This window comes from Hemitrygon akajei, chromosome 5 (assembly GCF_048418815.1).
Source record: "Hemitrygon akajei chromosome 5, sHemAka1.3, whole genome shotgun sequence".
Lineage (NCBI taxonomy): Eukaryota > Metazoa > Chordata > Chondrichthyes > Myliobatiformes > Dasyatidae > Hemitrygon > Hemitrygon akajei.
Window position 1 is genome coordinate 181,607,057 of NC_133128.1, and position 22,972 is coordinate 181,630,028.

The 22,972-nt window shown below is 41.3% G+C and overlaps 1 protein-coding gene across 2 annotated transcripts in view; it reads right to left on the reverse strand.

The window, feature by feature from the left end:
* The window catches only part of ly75 (lymphocyte antigen 75), a 180,320-nt gene that overhangs the window by 24,787 nt on the left and 132,561 nt on the right, over nt 1-22,972 (reverse strand). For both annotated transcript variants that reach the window (XM_073047388.1, XM_073047387.1), the window contains exons 23-30: nt 20,852-21,006; nt 12,909-13,032; nt 10,783-11,009; nt 9,548-9,716; nt 8,730-8,897; nt 8,352-8,468; nt 1,951-2,148; nt 242-465 (exon numbers count right to left, since the gene is read on the reverse strand). In XM_073047388.1, coding sequence (XP_072903489.1) covers nt 242-465; nt 1,951-2,148; nt 8,352-8,468; nt 8,730-8,897; nt 9,548-9,716; nt 10,783-11,009; nt 12,909-13,032; nt 20,852-21,006 — 1,382 coding nt within the window. The remainder of the gene's footprint in view (nt 1-241; nt 466-1,950; nt 2,149-8,351; nt 8,469-8,729; nt 8,898-9,547; nt 9,717-10,782; nt 11,010-12,908; nt 13,033-20,851; nt 21,007-22,972) is intronic.

The window sequence follows — 22,972 nt, forward strand, 5'->3', positions numbered from 1 at the left end:
TTGTACCGTTGCCACAAAGAGAACAAATTTTGATATATGCCTGATTCTGAATGAACAGGTAAACTTTCTGTCCTCACTTGAGTAATTGCAAAGGCATATCATAATATAAAGCTAAGTTCTCTCAAAAACTATTAAATACTTGCATGGATTAGATATAATGTCTAAGCTGATGTTTGGTTGATATCTATTAGGGCTATATAGTTAAGATGGGTAACATGCTCTTTTGTTTTTGAAAACTTACATCTTGGCTGAACAGACCAATCCAGAGAGGAAAACCATCTGACTTCACCAAATTCTTCAGGAAAACATGCTGAGATTCATCATAGACACTGACAAGTTGATATTGGGACTTTTTGCATTGTTGCAGTGCATTATACCAAGTTGTCTTCTTCTGAATTAACATATAAGTGTGGTTTCCATATTGCACTTTTTCAGGAGGATGTTCAAAATGACTTGGATCAGGGTCTTAAGAAGAAAAAAAATGCTAATTTAGAACAATTTTAATTAAGTTCAATGGAACTAAATATTTAGAGAAGTATAATGTGGAATTAATTGTACATTGAAAATGTAGTGCATGCACAGAAGAATATACTGAAAAAATTATCCACAATTTGTCAAATGTTGCGCAGATGAAGGGAGGACAGAGCTTAGTCTGAATGGCTATTTTAAAGGAGGTAGGAACAAATTGCCTGAAGAACTCAATGGGTCAGGCAACTGTCTGTAGGGCTGAGTTCATCCAGCATTTTGTCTGTTGCTTCAGCTTCCAGCATTTGCAGCTTCTTGTGCCTCCATTTTACGGGAGGAATTTAATTCAATCATTTCTGTAGGTATTCAAATGATGTATCTTAAGGCCCTGTTTGTCTGAGAGGCATTCTCCACACAGATTTCCTATCTGGATGATCCCAAGAACAGTAATTATCCAAACTGGAAGTGTAAAATCTATCTCATTGGTTCCCTGAACCCTGGTCTGGGATGCTTGGTCATCTGTGAAACTCCCATGATAGCCAATCGCTAGTTACTGCCCATTACACTGCTGGTGTTTAGAGCAGTAATGAGGGTCTTCTATCTCTGTCTGACCTTGGCCATTAACCTTTGCACACAGTTACAGAATGATTTTTCATTGCTGTTTCAGTAACAATTTTTTTTTTTTGACCAGTGAGGTTTGTTAGCCCCGAGCTGAACCCCAAACCCTGGAGTACTATGGACCACTCTTCATCTGGCCTCTACCCTTTGACCTATTTGGCATGAGTGACCTTATCAAGAGCCAAAACATAAAGCCCTGACTCCAGCCAACATAGCTCTCCAGGTCATTGAGCTACGCAAGTTCTAAACCCTACGTCAGGGCTATGGTCCTCTTGCAGGGTGATAACCAATGATGGGAGGCAAATCTCTGTTGGAGGCTTTCATTTTCTCAAAGATACCATTGTTTTTAAATTGTTTTAAATATGGTCTTTGACACCCAGACATTTAAAATCTATTAAGTATTCAGTAAATAATTAACTGTATTAAAAAAAACAAAAATTGTACTAACACAAAAACATTTGCATGTTCACTTATGAACTGAGGCAACCAGATCTGTTCAACTTTGAAATGGAAGTTACAGAAATGGCAGTTATTGAAGCAGCTTTAAAATCGATGTATTCTGTTGAAGTTTCAAATTCTGACTCTCCTCCAAAGTAGCACTGGTGAGCTTACAAGTTAAACTCTTTCTGTATCTGTATTTTTAAGACTGCACATTACATTACTTAGTTTGATAAAATTCATGGATTTGTAAATCAGTGCACTCTTCACTGGAATAGCATCAATATCTACAGATATGCAAATAAATAAGATTGTTTTCAGCACCATTTCAACAAAATGACATTTGGATGCTCACAGCAAGGTCCCCAAATATTCAGATTCAGCAACAGATTCTAAGCACTATTAACTGACAGAGATTGGTAGTCTTACCATTTTCAATTTTACAGACAAAGGCACACTGAAGTGACAATTTTGTCTGGTAGTAAGGATGGACAGTCAAATGCCAAAATCCAAATACATCTAGGACAGCCACGAGGAAATAGTCATGTGTGTTAACAAAGCCGGGCCTTTCAGATTGCCACTTGGAAAAATACACGTAGGAACCATCATACCACATCATATGCTTTCCTAAAACCAAAACAAACACAGTTAACGTGGTTTCCAGAATAAAAGCATAGCTTATTAGACAAAATTATAATATATTAACTCAATAAGAAAACAAATCAGATTTGTCTGAAACTTTGAAAGGCTTTCAATGTAAGAAAATCCGACTGCTGTATATTATTATAGGAGAACTTTTCCTATCAACACCTGTATCAGAGTTACAATTGCTGAGTTTCAATTAATCTGTCACTTACCAGTTAATTGCACAACAAATGATTACTGAAAATGTTTACCAAAATGAAACGGAAAAAAGTTTAATGGTATAAACAAAGGGAGAACTTAACCTCGAACATAGAAAAGCACAGCACAGTACAGGCCATTTCGCCCATGATGCTGTGACCTACTCGAAGGTCAATCTTACCGTTCCCTCTCACACAGCTCTCCGTTTTTCCTTCATTCACGCATCTAAGAGCTTTTAAGAACGTTTCTAATGTATCTGCCTCTACCACTAGCCTGGCAGCACGTTCCATGCACCCACCATATTCTGTGTTTAAAAAAAACTACCTCTGATGTCCTCTTATACGCTTTTCCAATCACCTTAAAGAATGCCCTGGTATTAGCCATTTCCATTCTGGAAAATAAGTCACTATTGTTTCCTGTTATCATCTTGTAAAACTTTGTCAAGTCATTTCTCCTTTTCTTTTGTTACAAAACAAAAGGCTCTAGCTCACTCAAACTATCCTCATAAGACATGCTGTCCAATCCAGGCAGCACCCTGCTTCATCTCCTTTGTGCCCTCTCTAAAGTTTCCACATCTTTTCTATAATGAGGTGACTAAAATTGAACACAATATTTCACATGTGTTCTAACCAAAGTTTTATGGAGCTACAACATTACCTCATGGCTCTTGTACTCAATCCCCAAAGTAATGAAGGTTAACTCAGCTCTAATGAAGCGCTATGATGATGCTTGACAGTGACTCCTTCAAGTACATCTGTGGAAACAGCTTAATTTCTACATTTAATGTCTCTCTTTTTGCTTTTCGAACTGGATGGGGCTCCGTCGAAGACCCTGGCCTAGAGTTACTCTCAGTTTTTGGTTCTTTGTGGCTGTGGGATCAACTTCCAGAGCTCATCTACTGGCCATTTTTTGATATTCCAAGGATGCAGCTGAGAAGATGAGTGCACCTTCGGGGTTCTAAGGGTTTGTGGCCTTGTGGACGTAACCGATTTTATGCCAGTTTCACTGACTGAGGCGCCATGAGAGGAAACGGAACGTCAGTTCAGCTGTCGGGGGCTCTGTATCTGGCCAATCACGTGCTTTCTCTTTCTCTCATCGGAGGGAGAGTGTTGCCAATTCTTGAGTCGGAGAACTTGGGGGGAGAAAAGCGATGTGGCAGAGCTTATCATTGTAAATCAATGACTTGATTTGTTTATGTCTCCCCTCTCACTGTGAAAGGATGACACCTCTTTGTCCCTTTACTGGGGAGAGAGAGAGTCTGTGGCATGTCGAACTGTCGGGGCAAACGATTAGTTTTTATTGTATTGAAGATCGTGGTCTTTCTTGGAGGCTTTGCTATTGCTTGCTTGGTGGGTGGAGGGTACTGATGCTTTTTTTTGCTGAAGTAAGTGAGGGAGGAAGCAGGGAGGGCTTTGGGTTTCTAACATTGTTACCGTCACTCACTCTTTGGAGCACTCTTTTGTTTTCGTGGATGTTTGTGAAGAACAAGAATTTTGTGTTGCATATTGTATACATACCACAATATTAAATGGAACTATTGAACTATTGAACCATAGGCCTTCTTAACCACCCTATCAACTTGCGTGGCAACTTTGAGAGATGTATGGACATGGACCCCAAGATCCCTTTGATCTTCCACAATATGAATCCTGCCTTTGACTCTGTACTCTGCCTTCAAGTTCCAACTTTCAAAGTGTATCACTTCACACTTTCCCTGATTGAACTCCATCTGCCATTTCTCAGCCCAGTTCTGCATCCTATTAATGACCTTCTGTAGGCTACGACAACTTCTACACTATCCACAACACCACCAACCTTCATGCCATCTGCAAACGTATCTCATCTATCTCATCCAAGCCAATTATAAAAATCACAAAGAGCAAGGGTCCCAGAACAGATCCCTGCCAAACCAGGCAGAATATACTCCATCTATTACCACCCTCTACCTTCTGGCAAATCAGACTAAGCTTCTTCAAATGCTCATAAATCCTGTCTCTAAGAATCTTCTCCAATAGTTTGTTCAACATTGGTGTAAGGCTCGCTGGTCTATAGCTCATATTCTTTGATCTTTGGAAGAATGAGCGGGCACATGACTATGTAGTTGTTGGGATGTACCCATGTGGAAGAGTCTCAAACGATAAGATTGGTTGGTGGGGTGGTGGTACTGTATATCTGTACCAAAGGAGGTGTAAGGTGTTCCTTCTCTCCGCTAGCCTGCAAATCACCCTTGGGCAAAGTGAACCACCTGCTTAGGGTCACGTGAAGCCATGAGAACAGACAGCGGATAAGCAGCTGGTGCACATCACAAGCCCTGGTTATGAAACCACTGACACCAGGCAAACAACTTCTGAAGAGTATTAATAGTGGCTGGGGTCACCTGTCTTGTAAAGACGCTGCCCAGAAGAAGGCAATGGCAAACCACTTCTGCAGAAAAATTTGCCAAGGACCATCATGGTCACGCCACACGGCATGGCACATGATGATGATGTCAGATAAGAACATAGGACAGTACAGTAATTCCTATGTTCTTTTATACACAATTTCTGTGCCAACCAAGATGCAATTTAACTGATCCCATCCATCAGTATATGTCCTGACATCATCCCATTCCCTCCCTGCTCATGGGTTTGTCTAAAGTGTCTTAAAATGCTGCTGTCATATTTGCTTCCACCACTTCCCCTGACAGGCTACACACAAATGCTGGAGGAACTCAATAGGCCAGGCAACATCTGTGGAAAAGAGTAAAGCTGAAACTTCGACTGTTAACTCTTTTCAATAGATGCTGCTTGATCTGCTGAGTTCCTCCAACATTTTGTGTGTGTGTTGCTTGGATTTCCAGCATCTGCAGACTTTCTCATCTTTGTTCTACTTACTCTGACAGCACATCACAGGCACTGATCACTCTGTGTAAATCTCCTTGTACTCTGTGTAAACCCAGACATGGTTTCTACATCTCCTTTAACTTCTCCCCATCTCACCTTAAAGCTATGCCATCTAATAATTGACATTTCCACTTGGAAAAAAGACTGACTATCTCACTATTTACCCTTTGCACAATTTTAGCAAGGTGCTCCAGAGGAGGCGGCTTTACAGGAGTGATAGATAGATAGGCTGCTTGAGTGGTTTTACAGTAGCAACCACACACTCATCAGCAAGACTGAGGAAATGACTGTGGACTTCAAGAAGGGGAAATCAGGAGAAGATGCCACAGTTCTGATTGAAGGATCAGCAGTACAAAACATAAGCAGTTTCAAGTTTCTGGGAATCAACATCTTGAAGAATTTGTTTTGGGCCGAACACATTGATGGAACCACAAAGAAGATACAGAAGTTGCTCTATTTCATTGTGTGTTTGACAAAATTTGGTATGTCAACAAAGACTCTTGCTATCTTCTATACAGGTACAGTAGAAAGCATCCTGATTGATTGCATCACACCCCAACAAGGAAACTTCCCACAACTGAGGATACCTTCAAGAAACAATTCCCCAAGAAAGCAATATCCACCAACAAAGACCCCAGCATCTGCTACATGCCTTCTTGTAGTACTGTTGCGGAGGAAGTACAGGAAACTGAAGATACACACAACAACTTAGGAATAGCTTCTTCCCCTAAGCCATCAGATTTCTGAATGGTCCATGAATTCATGAACAGTATTTTATTATTCCTTTTTGCACTGTATATTTACTTGTTATTTACAATAATTTTAACAATATACAGCTGCCACAAACAACACATTTTATGATTAAAAGCAATAAAGATAAAAGACAGAGATTAGTTTTATTTGTTACAAACAGCAGCTATATTTCATTAGGAGTCTGAGGAAATTTGGTATGTCACCAAATACACTTGCAGATTTCTGCAGATGTACTGTGGAGCATTCTAACTGGCTGTATCACCATATGGGGTAGGCGGTGGGGGCTACTGCATAGGATTGAAATATGCTGCAGAGAGTTGTAAACTCATTCAGCTCCATCGTGTACACCAATAGGACATCGTCAAAGAGCGATCTGCAAAAAGGCAGCATCCATCTTTAAGGACCCTCATCACCCAGGACATGCCCTCTTCTCATTGCTACTATCAGGGGTGAGATACAGGAGTCTGAAGGCATACACTCAATGACTTAGGAAAGGTTTCTTCTCCTCTGTCATCTGATTTCTGAAGAGACATTGAACTCATGAACACTACATTTGTTGCCCTACTTTGTTACATTGCCCTACTTACTGTTTTAGATGAAGGGGTTAAAAGTAACATTAGCAAATTTGCCGATGACACAAAGCTGGGTGGCAGTGTAAAATGTCAGGAGGATGTTATGAGAATGCAGGGTTACTTGGACAGGCTAGGTGAGCGGGCAAACGTATGGCAGATGCAGTTTAATGCGGATAAATGTGAGGTTATCCACTTTGGTGGCAAGAACAGGAAGGCAGAATACTATCTAAATGGAGTCAAGTTAGGAAAAGGGGAAGTACAATGAGATCTAGGTGTTCTTGTACATCAGTCAATGAAAGCAAGCATGCAGGTACAGCAGGCAGTGAAGAAAGCTAATGGCATGCTGGCCTTTATAACAAAAGGAATTGAGTATAGGAGTAAAGAGGTCCTTCTGCAGCTGTACAGGGACCTGGTGAGACCCCACCTGGAGTATTGTGTGCAGTTTTGGTCTCCAAATTCAAGGAAGGACATTCTTGCTATTGAGGGAATGCAGCGTAGGTTCACAAGGTTAATTCCCGGAATGGCGGGACTGTCATATGTTGAAAGATTGGAGCGACTGGGCTTGTATACACTGGAATTTAGAAGGATGAGAGAGGATCTGATTGAAACATATAAGATTGTTAAGGGATTGGACATGCTGGAGGCAGGAAGCATGTTCCCGCTGATGGGTGAGTCCAGAACTAGAGGCCACAGTTTAAGAATAAGGGGTAGGCCATTTAGAACAGAGATGCAGAAAAACTTTTTCACCCAGAGAGTGGTGGATATGTGGAATGCTCTGCCCCAGAAGGCAGTGGAGGCCAAGTCTCTGGATGCTTTCAAGAGAGAGTTAGATAGAGCTCTTATAGATAGCGGGGTCAAGGGATATGGGGAGAGGGCAGGAACAATCAGTACCGATTGTGTATGATCAGCCATGATCACAGTGAATGGCGGTGCTGGCTAAAAGGGCCGAATGGCCTACTGCACATACTGTCTATTGTCTATTACTTATTTAACATTTTAATATATATTTCTTACTACAGAGTTTTACTATTTCTTACAGTTTTTATTGTTATGTATTGCAATGCACTGATGCTGTACAACAACAAATTCCATGACATATGCCAGTGATAGTAAACTTGATTCTGATGTACATCGAAACACGCAGTGAAATGCACATTTTGTGTCATCAATCGGCACAGTACAAAGATGTGCTGGGAGCATTCCACAGGTGTCACCATACTTCTGACACCGTTTCATGCCCACAACTTACCAACCCTAACCTGTACATCTTTGGAATGTAGAGGGAACTGGAGGACACAGATGAAATCCATGTGGTCACAGGGGAGAATGTACAAACTCCTCACAGACAGTGGTGGCAATCGAACCCTGATAGGTGATTGCCAGTGCTGTAGAGCATTGCACAAACCACTACGCTATTGTGCCGCCCCAATAAACCTGATTCTGAATTCTGAAGTTTGAGCCTGATGAGATATGTTTTTTTAAAATGGCTGGAATTAGTGTTTGCCAAATATTTTTGTTTTGCATCCTTGGACCATGCAACATGCAGGGTCTAACTGTGATGGATCAGATAATACACCTCTGCAAGTTCCCATAATGAGTCCCAATTTTATTGGCTGAGCAATGTATGAAAAATCTGTGCATTATTTGTCAAAACACCCAGCCGTGCAGACAACGAAGATCACTGCTCAAAGATCTATAATCATTGATCTATAATCAATTGAAACACCAGAAATAAATTATTACAACAAATAACAGGAGAAAGATATCATGCATTACTTACCATTATTTATAATATTCAGCCACACCAATTTGTATAGGTATCTGTGAACTTTAAGTTGCTCAGTGATAAAATTATTTTCTTCTTCATTCCTAATAGTCAATGTTGTGGCACGTGGATCTGTTTGACAAAGATTTTTGAGTAAGTTCTACTTTTCACTAAGTCAAAATGCCTCAATTAGAAAGGACGAAAGATTTAAAAATGTGACAACAGGGATCAGATAAGCAACCGGTTACTTCATTCTTCAGTATAAACTTCAGAATAATTATTCAAACTATAAACAGATTTTTAGCACACCTGATGTAAAGCGGCAATGAATTTCTTCAAACACATGAATCGTTACCTGTTAGAATAACAAGCGCCATTCACAATAGCTCTTACCTAAATCCTTACACTTAGAGTGGACAGTGCTCTCCTGGAAAACATCAGTCTTTTCAGGATGACTTAGAAAAGCGTAACAATTATTTCTGAATGGAATCCATATTGCTCCTTGAATCTTATGAGGGCACCTCACAGTTTCAGTCTTAGTTGGTTCTTGTTCTTGTTCATCTGTCACATTAAAATATTTATTTTAAAACATACAAAGTACTAGTTTTATCCTTAGCAGATTATGAAAGTGGAGATAAAATATCCCATTTACACAATTAATGTCCCACTTTGAAGATTTTAGAAACTTTGTCCCAAAGATCCCTGAGGCCACACCTTTAAAACCAACCCTGGCCTTTTGTCTCATTACAATATTTTGATGCTCTAACTTAGAATATTTGCATATCACATCCTATGTTATAGTCTGCCACCTCTCCTATGCTGTTCTATGTCTCTGACACTGAAAGTTGTTTGGTGATCGAACCCAAGAAACAAATAAGAACTTATATTTATCAAGTTTTCTTCATGTTCTCAGAATAGCCCAAAATACTTTACGCATATTCAATATTAATTAAGTGTGGCTTCTTGTGTAATTTAGGGGCACATGACAGCCAATTTGCAGAAGAAATAAATGTTCAGATAAATCTTGGTGATAGGTCAGAGATAAATATCAGAAATATTGAAACTCCATTTGAACTCCCTCACTTTTGTTTGAACAGTGCTACAACCAAATTAGACTCCATTTGGAGTATTATAACTAATTCAAAGAATGGCACCCATCTCCCCTTGGAAAATATTTGTTACACTTCCTTCAAAAAAACTGGTATACTTACTTTGTTGAAGATGGCAAATAGCCCCTTTTAATACTGAATTACAACCCAAAGTTTTCCAGTACCCATCAACATCCATGTATACACAGTTATCAGTAGCTTCTGAATTGTCCATACTCCAATGACTATATGTAAAGTGTCTTCCATCAGACCAGCGAAAGTATAATCCATCCTGGAATTGAAAATAAAACATAATAATCAGAATCAGGTTTATTATCACTGGCATGTGATGTGAAATTTGTTAACCTAGTAGCGGCAATTCACTGCAATACATAATATAGAAGACAAAAAAATAAAATAATAATATTAAATCAATCAATCAATCAATCACCACATTCTACAAAATCTAACACACTATAAGGGCAGTTTCTTGGATTTATACATGCATCAATGTCATCTATCTAAATAGAAATTGGTATAGGCTCTACACAAAATGCACATTTAACAACAGTTTTCCCCAATTCTGGAAATGTTAATCAATAATTAGAGTATGATTCACTGAACAGTAGAGAATGAACTGAAGAATCTTAGATCTTCATCGAGGTATCTGTAAACAACAGAATACAAGGTGGGAAAAATGGAACAATAGCTTTGTACTTCGAGATCTGAAAAGTGAGCATTTCATGGCAGTCATTAAACTCATGAAGATTCACCAACTTTGCAAGCTTGTTACAATATTTCCAAGAAATGCCAAGTAGTCCACTAACAGCCAAATTGACCAAAGGAGTTATTATGTAGTAGACAGACAATTTTAATTGTACTGAACCATGAAACAGTAATGTATACCAAGATATTTTCAAATAAAAAAGATGATGTTGAGTTATCATTTTCCAATTATTTAGAAATATAGAAAATATTGGCTGAAGTTTCCACGAGATAGGAAGAAAGCAGAAAAGCAAGATGTAATGAAGCTAGTACTTATATTTTTGGAGAAAACTTTTCTCATCATTCCCTCCCTCCCGCCCCTGGACTTGTTGGAATAATTATCACATTAACAATGATTCATGACATCTGCTAACATTACTGCTGCACTAAAGAAATAAATATTTCAATTTAGAAATTAATTTTCTTTTGCTCTTTTTGGTTGAAGCTGATCAATTAACAATCAACTGTCATTGAAATTTTAAGAGCTTTCATTATAATCCATCTCCATTAAAAAAAAAGATGCTTCTGTATATTCATCTTCCCTTTCCCATTGGATAACATAACAATTTGGAAATGACGCAACAGGTACTCACATCTTGGCTGTAGAGTCCGATCCATACTGGATATCCAAGTGCGTTGACAGTAACTGTGAGGAAGCCTTGATGATAGGCTTCACTGATGCTAACCAATTTGTAACCATTCTTCTGACATTCTGTTAGCGATTCTTCCCAAGTTAGGTTCTTCCTGATTATTATGTATGTATGGTTTAGAAAATTCAAGGTGTCATTTAAAACCTGAGTGACTGTCCCATTGACAGAACCTTCCAAAAGAAAATATGAAAAATTGACAGTGACTGCTCATAAAATGATGAGTGATATTCGAAGCATCTCTGTTAAAGCCAGTTTTCAGAAATAAACATTAAAACTATGTTGCTGCATACCAGACCCTAATAAACTAGACTTCGACATTCCAAAGTGGCAATTTATTTCAATAATGATTCACCTCGATTAATGACAAACACAAGAAAATCTGCAGATGCTGGAATTCCAAAGCAACATACAAATAACGATGGAGGACCTCAGCAGGCCAGGCAGCATCTAAGGAAAAGAGTAAAAAGTCAACATTTCAGGCTGAGACACTTCTTCAGGACTGGAATGAAGGGGAAAAGGGGAGACCTCCCCTTCCGATCTAGTCCTGAAGAAGGTCTCGCTCCAAAACATCAACTGTTTATTCAGTTCCTCAGATGCTGTCTGGCCTGCTGAGTTCCTCTGGCATTTTGTGCCTGTCACCTTGATTAATGGTCTTATCCCTCTGAATTATACCAAACAAGCACATACCTTTTATGTCATGGTATTCGTTTGACTGTTAAACAAATAAAATCTGATCAGGTATATTCATTCACCTCTAGCTCTCTGTAGAACTAAATATAAAATACATTGCTCTCAGAGAGGCGCTTAGGTGCGGAATACATTTTATTTTCTAAAACTAACGAGGTTGATAACTCTTGTAGGGCAATCCAAAGTTAAAATAACTATTGTGTCAACTCTCCCTCTGCTCTCCATTTTCCTGTGCTCTTCCTAGGTCCAGACTGCTTCCAACCAAAGAGGGATTTGGGCAATTCCAACTTTCTACCTGGCAACAATGTTTGAAAAGTGGATCCTCCTCAAACTGTAGTTTCAAAAAGGTGTTGCTAGAACTGTGGAAGTTAGAGCCCTGAAGAAGATTTAAACATGTAAAATATAAATATTAATTTGCAGCAGTGGGAACAGGCTAGGGACTGTAGTGGCTGAAGTTTTTTCTCAAAGGCAGCAGGAGAAAGTACTTGCTGACACAGATGACATCAGGAGTCCTATTATTGGATTGCGTATGGCCCACTGGATTACTATCTCCAAGAGGACCACAATCTTGTCATAGGGTTTGGAGGCTTGAGTGCCTCAGTGATCTGGAGAGCTATGTTGCCTGGAGTCAGAGCTTTATGCTTTGGCTCTTAGTAGGGTCACCCATGCCAAACAGATCAAAGGGTAGTGGCCAGACTAAGGATGTTCCACTGGTCCTCCAGGTTTGGGGGGGTTCAGCTCAGAGCTAAAATCCCTGACTGGCAAAACAAAACTGTTCCAGAAACAGCAATGGAGAATCCTTCTACATCTGAGCGCGACGGTATTCCTGAGTTCCCACCCGGGATTTGAATGACTGACAGCAGTGAAAATGGATCTACTGACACGATGCAGGAAGCTTTGAACATCACCAGAGATGGAGGACACTTATTGCTGCCCTAAGCGCCAGTGGGGTATCGAGCAGTCTTCTTCTACTAGATTAGCCTGAAATAGTGGGTTGGGGGAAATCACATCAGTGGTGATCAAGGGAGTGAGGGCTCCCGCATTCATGCCATTCAGATGCAATCGCATAATCAGCTTTTCATTATATGTTTAATACCTTTAACAGATGCAGTGATTTAAGCAATTTCTTGGCAAACTAATACCTGTACTTTCCAAGCTTTTAATACAAGTGTGCCAACTGAAGCTATCTGGAAGGAAATCATTATCTTAATTTGTCCTCAAGACACTGTACAGAGACGTTCATTTGGCTGTCCCACACCACATCATCTTACTCCCATTTACATTCCCAGCCAATAATTTGAAAACATGCTGAAATACAGTTTCAATATTTAAGCATTTAAAATAATTTGAAACTATTATAAGAAATAAAATTAAGTTATTACCTTTATGTTTCTGGCACACTGCAGTAAACTGCTGATCATCACAAGGTACAACATCCCATCTTCCAATAAATGGATTGTTTGGTTCATTTATTAGGATAGCACATTCATTTTTGATATTAAAGTACTGAGAATAAAAACAAATGAACAAACATAAAATTGCAGTTTCTGATCTTCTGTTGTAAATGATTCACTTGTTTAAAGTACCCCCCTCCCATTTCTTGAACTAGCTTGCACCAATTTTAGCAGAAAAATAAATCAAGTTCAGTGTTAGAAAACTGACAGACAAGAAGTTGAAAGGTCCAAGACTTGAAATATTTATTCACCTTTCCTCTTCAAAGATGTGGGTTTCAGAATGGTATCTTATTGTTGAAGTTCGGCTGATGCAGTTGCTGTAAGTCATTCTAACACTTACAGTACAGTCCTCATTGAAGGCAGAAGTGTTTTAGGTGACATACCAAAACTAACTGGCTACATCACCCTCTGGTATGGGGGTGGGGGGTGGGGAGGGGTTGCTGCACAGGATTGAGGTAAGCTTCAGAGAGTTATAAACTTAATCAGCTCCATCATAGGCACAAGCCTCAGTAGTATCCAGGACATCTTCAATGAGCGATGCCTCAAAAAGGTGGCATCCATTATTAAGGATCCCCATCACCCAGGACATGCCCTCTCCTCATTGTTACCATCAGGAAGGAGGGACTGAAGCCTGAAGGCATACACTCAATGATTCAGGAATAACTTCTTCGCCTCTGCCATTTGATTTCTGAATGGACAATGAATCCATGAACATGACCTCACTATTTTTTAATCTCTGTTTTTTTGCATTACTTATTTAATTTAACTATTTAAAAATATATACAGTATCTATAAAATTATTAGCCCCCTTCTTGGAAGTTTTCATGTTTTATTGTTTTAGGACATAGAACATAGAATAGTACAGCACGTTACAGGCCCTTCGGCCCACAATGTTGTGCCGACCTTCAAACCCTGCCTCCCATATAACCCCCCACCTTAAATTCCTCCATATACCTGTCTAGTAGTCTCTTAAACTTCACTAGTGTATCTGCCTCCACCACTGACTCAGGCAGTGCATTCCACACACCAACCACTCTCTGAGTGATAAACCTTCCTCTAATATCCCCCTTGAACTTCCCTCCCCTTACCTTAAAGCCATGTCCTCTTGTACTGAGCAGTAGTGCCCTGGGGAAGAGGCACTGGCTGTCCACTCTGTCTATTCCTCTTAATATCTTGTACATCTCTATCATGTCTCCTCTCATCCTCCTTCTCTCCAAAGAGTAAAGCCCTAGCTCCCTTAATCTCTGATCATAATCCATACTCTCTAAAGGGTCGGAGAGGAATTTTCCAGATTTTTTCCCCGGGTTTTTTTCCCCCGGGTGATCACATGGATTTGGGCGGGATGAATAATAAAATAAAATGGGCGGCATGGTGCCCTGTTGGTCGGCACTGTTGCCTTGTGGGATTCGGTGAAAACTAGAGTTAAGATTGGATCAGCCATGATCTTGTTGAATGGCGGAGCAGGCTTGAGGGGCCGATTGGCCTACTCCTGCTCCTATCTCTTAAATCTCCTCTGTACCCTTTCCAATGCTTCCACATCCTTCCTATACTGAGGCGACCAGAACTGGACACAGTACTCCAAGTGTGGCCTAACTAGAGATTTATACAGCTGCATCATTACATCGCGACTCTTAAACTCTATCCCTCAACTTATGAAAGCTAACACCCCATAAGCTTTCTTAACTTCCCTATCTACCTATGAGGCAACTTTCAGGGATCTGTGGACATGTACCCCCAGATCCCTCTGCTCCTCCACACTACCAAGTATCCTGCCATTTACTTTGTACTCTGCCTTGGAGTTTGTCCTTCCAAAGTGTACCACCTCACACTTCTCTGGGTTGAACTCCATCTGCCACTTCTCAGCCCACTTCTGCATCCTATCAATGTCTCTCTGCAATCTTCGACAATCTTCTACACTATCTACAACACCACCAACCTTTGTGTCGTCTGCAAACTTGCCAACCCACCCTTCCACCCCCACATCCAGGTTGTTAATAAAAATCACAAAAAGTAGAGGTCCCAGTACAGATCCTTGTGGGACACCACTAGTCACAACCCTCCAATCTGAATGTACTCCCTCCACCACGACCATCTGCCTTCTGCAGGCAAGCCAATTCTGAATCCACCTGGCCAAACTTCCCTGGATCCCATGCCTTCTGACTTTCTGAATAAGCCTACCATGTGGAGCCTTGTCAAATGCCTTACTAAAATCCATGTAGATCACATCCACTGTACTACCCTTATCTATATGCCTGGTCACCTCCTCAAAGAACTCTATCAGGCTTGTTAGGCATGATCTGCCCTTCACAAAGCCATGCTGACTGTCCCTGATCAGACCATGATTCTCTAAATGCCCATAGATCCTATCTCTAAGAATCTTTTTCAACAGCTTTCCCACCACAGACATAAGGCTCACTGGTCTATAATTACCTGGACTATCCCTACTACCTTTTTTGAACAAGGGGACAACATTCGCCTCCTTCCAATCCTCCGGTACCATTCCCGTGGACAACGAGGACATAAAGACCCGAGCCAGAGGTTCAGCAATATCTTCCCTTGCCTTGTGGAGCAGCCTGGGGAATATTCCGTCAGGCCCCGGGGACTTATCCGTCCTAATGTATTTTAACAATTCCAACTCCTCCTCTCCCTTAATATTACATGCCCCAGAACATTAACCTCACTCATATTGTCCTCACTGTCATCAAGTTCCCTCTCAGTGGTGAATACCGAAGAGAAGTATTCATTGAGGACCTCGCTCACTTCTACAGCCTCCAGGCACATCTTCCCACTTTTATCTCTAATTGGTCCTACCTTCACTCCTGTCATCCTTTTGTTCTTTATATAATTGAAGAATGCTTTGGGGTTTTCCTTTACCCTACTGGCCAAGGCCTTCTCATGCCCCCTTCTTGCTCTTCTCAGCCCCTTCTTAAGCTCCTTTCTTGCTACCCTATATTCCTCAATAGACCCATCTGATCCTTGCTTCCTAAACCTCGTGTATGTTGCCTTCTTCCACCTGACTAGATTTTCCACTTCACTTGTCACCTATGGTTCCTTCACCCTACCATTCTTTATCTTCCTCACTGGGACAAATTTATCCCTAACATCCTGCAAGATTGATGCACCATCAATAACTCTCTCTGAGACGTGAAGGCGAGATATCGGCTTTTATTGACTGGAAGAAAGAACAAGCAGTAGTTGACCACCATACTACATCCTGGAGACTGAGCAGGGCTCAGGCCTCAATTGCCTTTATACCGGGGTCTGTGGGAGGAGCCACGGTCAGTGGGAGGGGCCACAGGAGCAGTCAGCAGGGGGCGTGTCCAGACAGGTATATGCAGTTCACCACAAAGATATCCCTAAACATCGACCACATGTCCATAGTACATTTCCCTGCAAAAACATCATCCGAATTCACACCTGCAAGTTCTAGCCTTATAGCCTCATAATTTGCTCTTCCCCAATTAAAAATTTTCCTGTCCTCTCTGATTCTACCCTTTTCCATGATAATGCTAAAGGTCAGGGAGCGGTGATCACTGTCCCCCAGATGCTCACCCACTGACAGATCTGTGACCTGACCTGGTTCGTTACCTAATACTAGATCTAGTATGGCATTCCCCCTAGTCGGTCTGTCAACATACTGTGACAGGAATCCATCCTGGACACATTTAACAAACTCTGCCCCATCTAAACCCATGGAACTAATCAAGTGCCAATCAATACTAGGGAAGTTAAAGTCACCCATGATAACAACCCTGTTATTTTTGCACCTTTCCAAAATCTGCCTCCCAATCTGCTCCTCGGTATCTCTGCTGCTACCAGGGGGCCTATAGAATACCCCCAGTAGAGTAACTGCTCCCTTCCTGTTCCTGACTTCCACCCATACTGACTCAAAAGAGGATCCTGCTACATTACCCACCCTTTCTGCAGCTGTAATAGTATCCCTGACCAGTAATGCCACCCCTCCTCCCCCTTTCCCCCCTCTCTATCCCTTTTAAAGCACTGAAATCCAGGAATATTGAGAATCCATTCCTGCCCTGGTGCCAGCCAAGTCTCCGTAATGGCCACTACATCATAATTCCAAGTATGAATCCAAGCTCTCAGTTCATCACCTTTGTTCCTGATGCTTCTTGCATTGAAGTACACACACTTTAGCCCTTCTACCTTGCTACCTTTGCACCCTTTATTCTGCTGCTCTTTCCTCAAAGCCTCTCTATATGTTAGATCTGGCTTTACTCTATGCACTTCTTTCACTGCTCTATCGCTCCGGGTCCCATCCCCCTTGCAAATTAGTTTAAACCCTCACGAACCATGCTAGCAAACTGACCTGCAAGGATATTGCTCCCCCTTGAGTTCAGGTGCAACCCATCCAATCTGTACAGGTCCCACCTTCCCCAGAAGAGATCCCAATGGTCCAAAAATCTAAAACCCTGCCCCCTGCACCAACTCCTCAGCCATGCATTCAACTGCCATCTCCTCCAATTCTTACCATCACTATCACGTAGCACTGGCAGCAATCCTGAGAACGCCACCCTTGAGGTCCTGTTCTTCAGCCTTCTGCCTAGTTCCCGAAACTCACAATTCAGGACCTCATCCCTCCTTCTGCCTATGTCATTGGTCCCAGCATGTATCACGACTTCTGGTTGCTTTCCCTCTCGTACCAGGATCTCATGCACCCGGTCAGAGACATCCCGGACCCTGGCACCCGGGAGGCAACAAACCATATGGGTTTCCTTCTCACGTCCACAAAATCTCCTGTCAGCTTCCCTGACTATAGAGTCTCCAATGACGACAGCTCTCCTCTTCTCCGTCCCATCCTTCTGCACCACAGGGTCAGACTCAGTGCCAGAGGCCCTGCCACCGTGGCTCACACCTGGTCGGTCGTCCTCACCAACAGTATCCAGGACGGTTAACTTATTATTCAGGGGAATGGCTACAGGGGTGCTCTGCACTACCTGTCTACTCTCCTTCGCTTTCTCCCCTCGGACTGTCACCCAACGACCTGCTTCCGGCAGCCTAGGTGTGACTACCTCCCTGTAGCTCTCATTTATGACTGCCTCATTCTCCCTTATGAGTCGAAGGTCATCCAGCTGCTGCTCTAGATTCCTCACACGGTCTTCCAGATTGCCCAGCTGCAAGCACTTCTGGCAGATGTGACTCTGCGGGAGAGGGGTGCTTCCCCAATGCCACATCTCACAGGAGAGGCACATCACTGTCTCAGAAGGCATTGTAAAGACTAACTGGGCACAAGCTCGTCCTCCGCCTCTTCTCGTCGAAGCCTCTCGAGTCAAAGCCTCAAATCTCCACTCCTTCACTGGCCCACTCACTCACTGGCCACTTTCCAACATTGAACATTGAACAAAGTTTTACAACATTGAATCACAGTGGATTTAAATTGGCTTTTTTTTGACACAGATCAACAGAAAAAGACCCGTTTGTGTCAAAGTGAAAACATATCCCAACAAAGTGATCGAAATTAATTACAAATATAAAACACAAATAATTGATTGCATAAGTATTCACCCCCTTCAAGTCAGTATTTAGTAGATGCACCTTTGGCACCAATTACAGCCTCGAGTCTGTGTGGATCGGTTTCTGTCCACTGTGCTCTCCGTTTAGCTCTCTGCTCCTCAGACTGACTCAGGATCACTCTTTCGCCTTGCTCTAGGTGTTACTGAAGAGTACCTTGCCATTTGATTACATAATTACATCATGGCCTTCTTCAAGTGAGTACTGTATTTAGTAGATGCACCTTTGGTAGCAATTACAGCCTTGAATCTGTGTGTTTAGATCTCTATCAGCTTTGCACATCTAGACACCGCAATTTTTCCCCATTATTCTTACAAAACTGCTCAAGCTGTCAGATTGCATGGGGATTGTGAGTGAATGTCCCTTTTCAAGTCCAGCCACAAATTCTCAATTGGATTGAGGTATAGACTCTGACTTAGCCATTCCACGACATTAACTTTGTTGTTTATAAGCCATTCCTGTGGAGCTTTGGCTTTATGCTTGGTGCCATTGATTTGTTGGAAACAAATCTTTTCCAAGTCGCTGTTCTCTTGCAGACTACATCAGGTTTTCCTCCAGGATTTCTCTGTATTTTGCTGCATTCATTTTACCCTCTACCTTCACAAGCTTTCCAGGGCCTGCTGCAGTGAAGCATCCCCACAGCAAGATGCAGCCACCACTATGCTTCACGGTAGGGATAGTGTGTTTTTGACGGTGTGTGGTGTTTGACTTAAGGCAGACATAGCATTTTGTCTGATGGCTAAAAAGATTAGTTTTGGTTTTATCAGGCAACAGAACCTTCATCCAGCTGACTTCAAAGTCTCCTACATGCCTTCTGGTAAACTCTAGCCGAGATTTTATGTGAGTTTTTTCAAGAGTGGTTTTCTCTTTGCCACTCTCCCATAAAGCTGCAATTGGTGAAGCAATGATTGTCTCCCATCTCAGCCTCTGAGCTTGTAACTCCTCCAGAACTGTCATAGGTCTCTTAATGGCCTTTCTCACTAGTCCCTTTTCTGGACAGTCTCTCAGTACTTGAGGATGGCCTGCTCTAGGCAGATTTACAGCTGTGCCAAATCTTTCCATTTCCTGATGATTAACTTAACTGTACTCCAAGGGATATTCAGTGACTTGGCAATTTTCTTGTATCCTTCTTCTGAGACTTGTCCTTTTCAATTGCCTTTTTGCTGAGTTGCTTGGAGTGCTCTTTTGTCCTCATGGTGTAGTTTTTGCCAGGACACTGACTCACCAACAGGTGGACCTTCCAGATACAGGTGTATTTTTACTGCAGCCAATTGAAACACCGCGACTATACACAGGTCTCCAAAAACGTATCTCCATTTAACTAATTATGTGACCTCTAAAACCAATTGGCTGCACCAGTGATGAATTGGTGTGTTATTTTTAAAAAAGGGAGGGGGGGGAAAACTTATGCAATCAATTATTTTCAGTTTTTTAAAATTTATAATTAATTTAGATCACTTTGTAGAGATCTGTTTTCACTTTGACACAAAAGAGTCTTTTTCTGTTGATCAGTGTCAAAAAAGCCAAATTAAATTCACTGTGATTCAATGTTGTAAAACAATAAAATATGAAAACTTCCAAGGGGGATGAATACTCTCAAAGGGCACTGTACTGTAATTCACGGTATTTAAAATATTATCATGTACTGCATTGTACTGCTGTTGCAAAATTATTAAATTTCATGATGTATGCTGGTGATATTAAACCTGACTCTGAAGTACAATACACTGACCAATTAAAACTGCCTATCTGCAATTGATTGAAATATGACAATTTACCTATCTGCATTGTATATTCTTCCACCCTCTGAAACCTAACTACTGGGTATCGGAGTTGGGGATGGATTGATTGACCTACTGAGAGTAGTCTGATGTAGTAAGAGTGAATTTTGTTCCATTAATGTGGTATATAAAACATTCAATAGACAGTATCGCTCATAACGCACAATGCAGATTACAGATAAAATATCGATAGACATCATGGCAAATTTGCATTAACTTTGTTCAGATGTTGGTGAGAGCTGCCAGTGTAAGAGGTGGATGTGATTTCGATATCAATGTTTAAAAGAAGTTTGGAGAGGGAAGTGGACGGTTGGAGTATGGTCCCGGTGCAGGTCGATGGGAATAGCAGTTTAAATGGTTTGGAATAGAGTAGATGAGCTGAAGAGCCTGTTTCTGTGCTGTACTTCTCCATGACTCGAAGTTGGAAGTTGTAATTGGCAAGACATACTTGAATGATAGCCATGATCAGAAGCAGCTTTGAGCTAACTGTTCAATCTCAAACACGCATTTTTTTGGAGAGGCGCTACTTTATACTCTGCAGAATTTATTAGGCATTTTACTTACATTTACGTTTATTTCCTGATTTACTTCAAATGATGGTAGCCAATTTGCATAGTCAACTGGTCTTCCTGTCACCCATTTGTACTCAATTCCATCTGAAGATTGTATACCAAGCCAGAATTTTTGTGACAGCCAAGGTAAACGGGATACAATAAAGTCTGTTTGTAAAAAGATGCATCAGATTTAAGATGTGAATTTCAGTCAACAGAAACAAGACAAGTTTTATAAACGGTGGTAGTACCACGCATCTCCCCTTTCCTTCTCCCAAAGTGTGTGTTTTATCAACTGGACTGCTTTTGGCACGTTCAGAAGCATGTTGAAACTTTGTGATTGCCAACTGACAGCATATCTAATTTTGAGATACTAATACGACCCAAGTATACAAGTGTTGTACCTCTTAAAGACACATACCAAGACTGTCCCCTGCTGGCTGAGATTAACTATTCAGCCGTCTTCTTTTCAATTTAGTAAAGATGTGCTTTATTTCTCATCTGTACACAAGACACATATAACATGTGCATATGAGAAATAAAGCTAATTTGGGTTTCAGAAAGGTACCTTATTGTTGGTTCAGTTTATGCAATTGCAGTAAATCATTCAAACACTTAAAGTTCAGTGAAATCAAATAAAAACAGCGTGAATTGTGCTGTCTGCAGCACCAACACAACATTCCCACAAGTCACTAATCCCAACCACATGTCTTTGGAATGTGAGGTGCCCGGAGGAAACCCACACAGTCACGGGGTGAATGTACAAACCCCTTACAGACAGAAGTGGCAATCTGCTGACCATACAGCTGGCACTGTAAAGCATTGTGTTAACCACTACGCTACTGTGTCACTCCACGGTACTTAAAGACATTTGGTGCACTTGACGGGACAGGTTGCACTTGAATCTGAGGGGGGGATCAGTATTCTTGCAGGCAGGTTTACTAGAGTTGTTGGGAGTGGTTTAAACAAACATGGCAGGGGGATAGGAACCAGTACGATAGAGCTGAGGCTGAAGAAGCAGATTTACAAGTAGATGATGGATGCAATATGAACGTAAGGAAGGACAAACCAATGATTGGTACAAATGCAGACAGAGCAAAGAGTTAAATTGTGCCACAGAAGCAAATTTCAAAAGGACGAAGAATGCAGGACTGAAGGTGCTGTATTTAGATGCACGTAGCATTCAAAATAAGGTGGACAAACTTGTGGTGGAATTAGAGGTTCGTTGGTATGACATTGTGGGCATCGCTGAGCCGTGCCTGAAAGAAGGCCGTAGTTTGACATCAAAGGCATAGGCAGTGGTGTGGCATTATTGGAATTACATCTTTAGAAAGAGGTGACATAGGGTCAGAGAATGTTGAATCTTTGTGGGTGGAGTTAAAAAACTGCAAGGGTAAAAAAAAATTATGTGAACCAAATATAGGGCTCCAAATAGTAGCCAATAATTGGGGATGAGATTGCAAAGGGAGGTGGAAAAGGCATGTAATAAGGGGAATGAGACTATTGTAATGGGGACTTCAATATGCAAGGGGACTGAGAAAATAAAGTTGGTGCCGGATCACAAGAGAGGGAATTTGTAGAATGCCTATGAAATAGCTCTTTAGAGCTTGAGCCTACCCGGGGAAAGGCTACCATAGATTGGGTGTAATAACCCGTATCTTATTAGGGAGTTTAATGTAAGGGAACCCTTAGGAGACAGTGATCATAATATGATTGAATTCATACTGCAAGAAGTTCTCAAATGGCACAGATAGGCAACCATGGCTGACAAAGGAAGTTAAGGATTACGTAAAAGCCAAGGAAAGGGCACATAAGGAAGCAAAAGTGTGTGGGAAGTTGATGATTGGGAAGCTTCTAAAAATCTATAAGAAGGGAAAAGATGAAATATGAGGGCAAACTAGCCAGTAATATAAAGCAGGATACCAGAAGTGTTTTTCAGTTATATATGGAGTAAATGGGAGGTGAGAATTGATATTGGACCACTGGAAAGTGATGTTGGTGAGGTAGTAAAAGGGACAAAGAACTGGCAGATGAACTTAATGGGTATTTTGCATCTGTCTTCACTGTGGAAGACACCAGCAGTGTGCCAGAGATCCGTGAGGGTCAGGGAGCAGGAATGAGTGCCAATGCTATT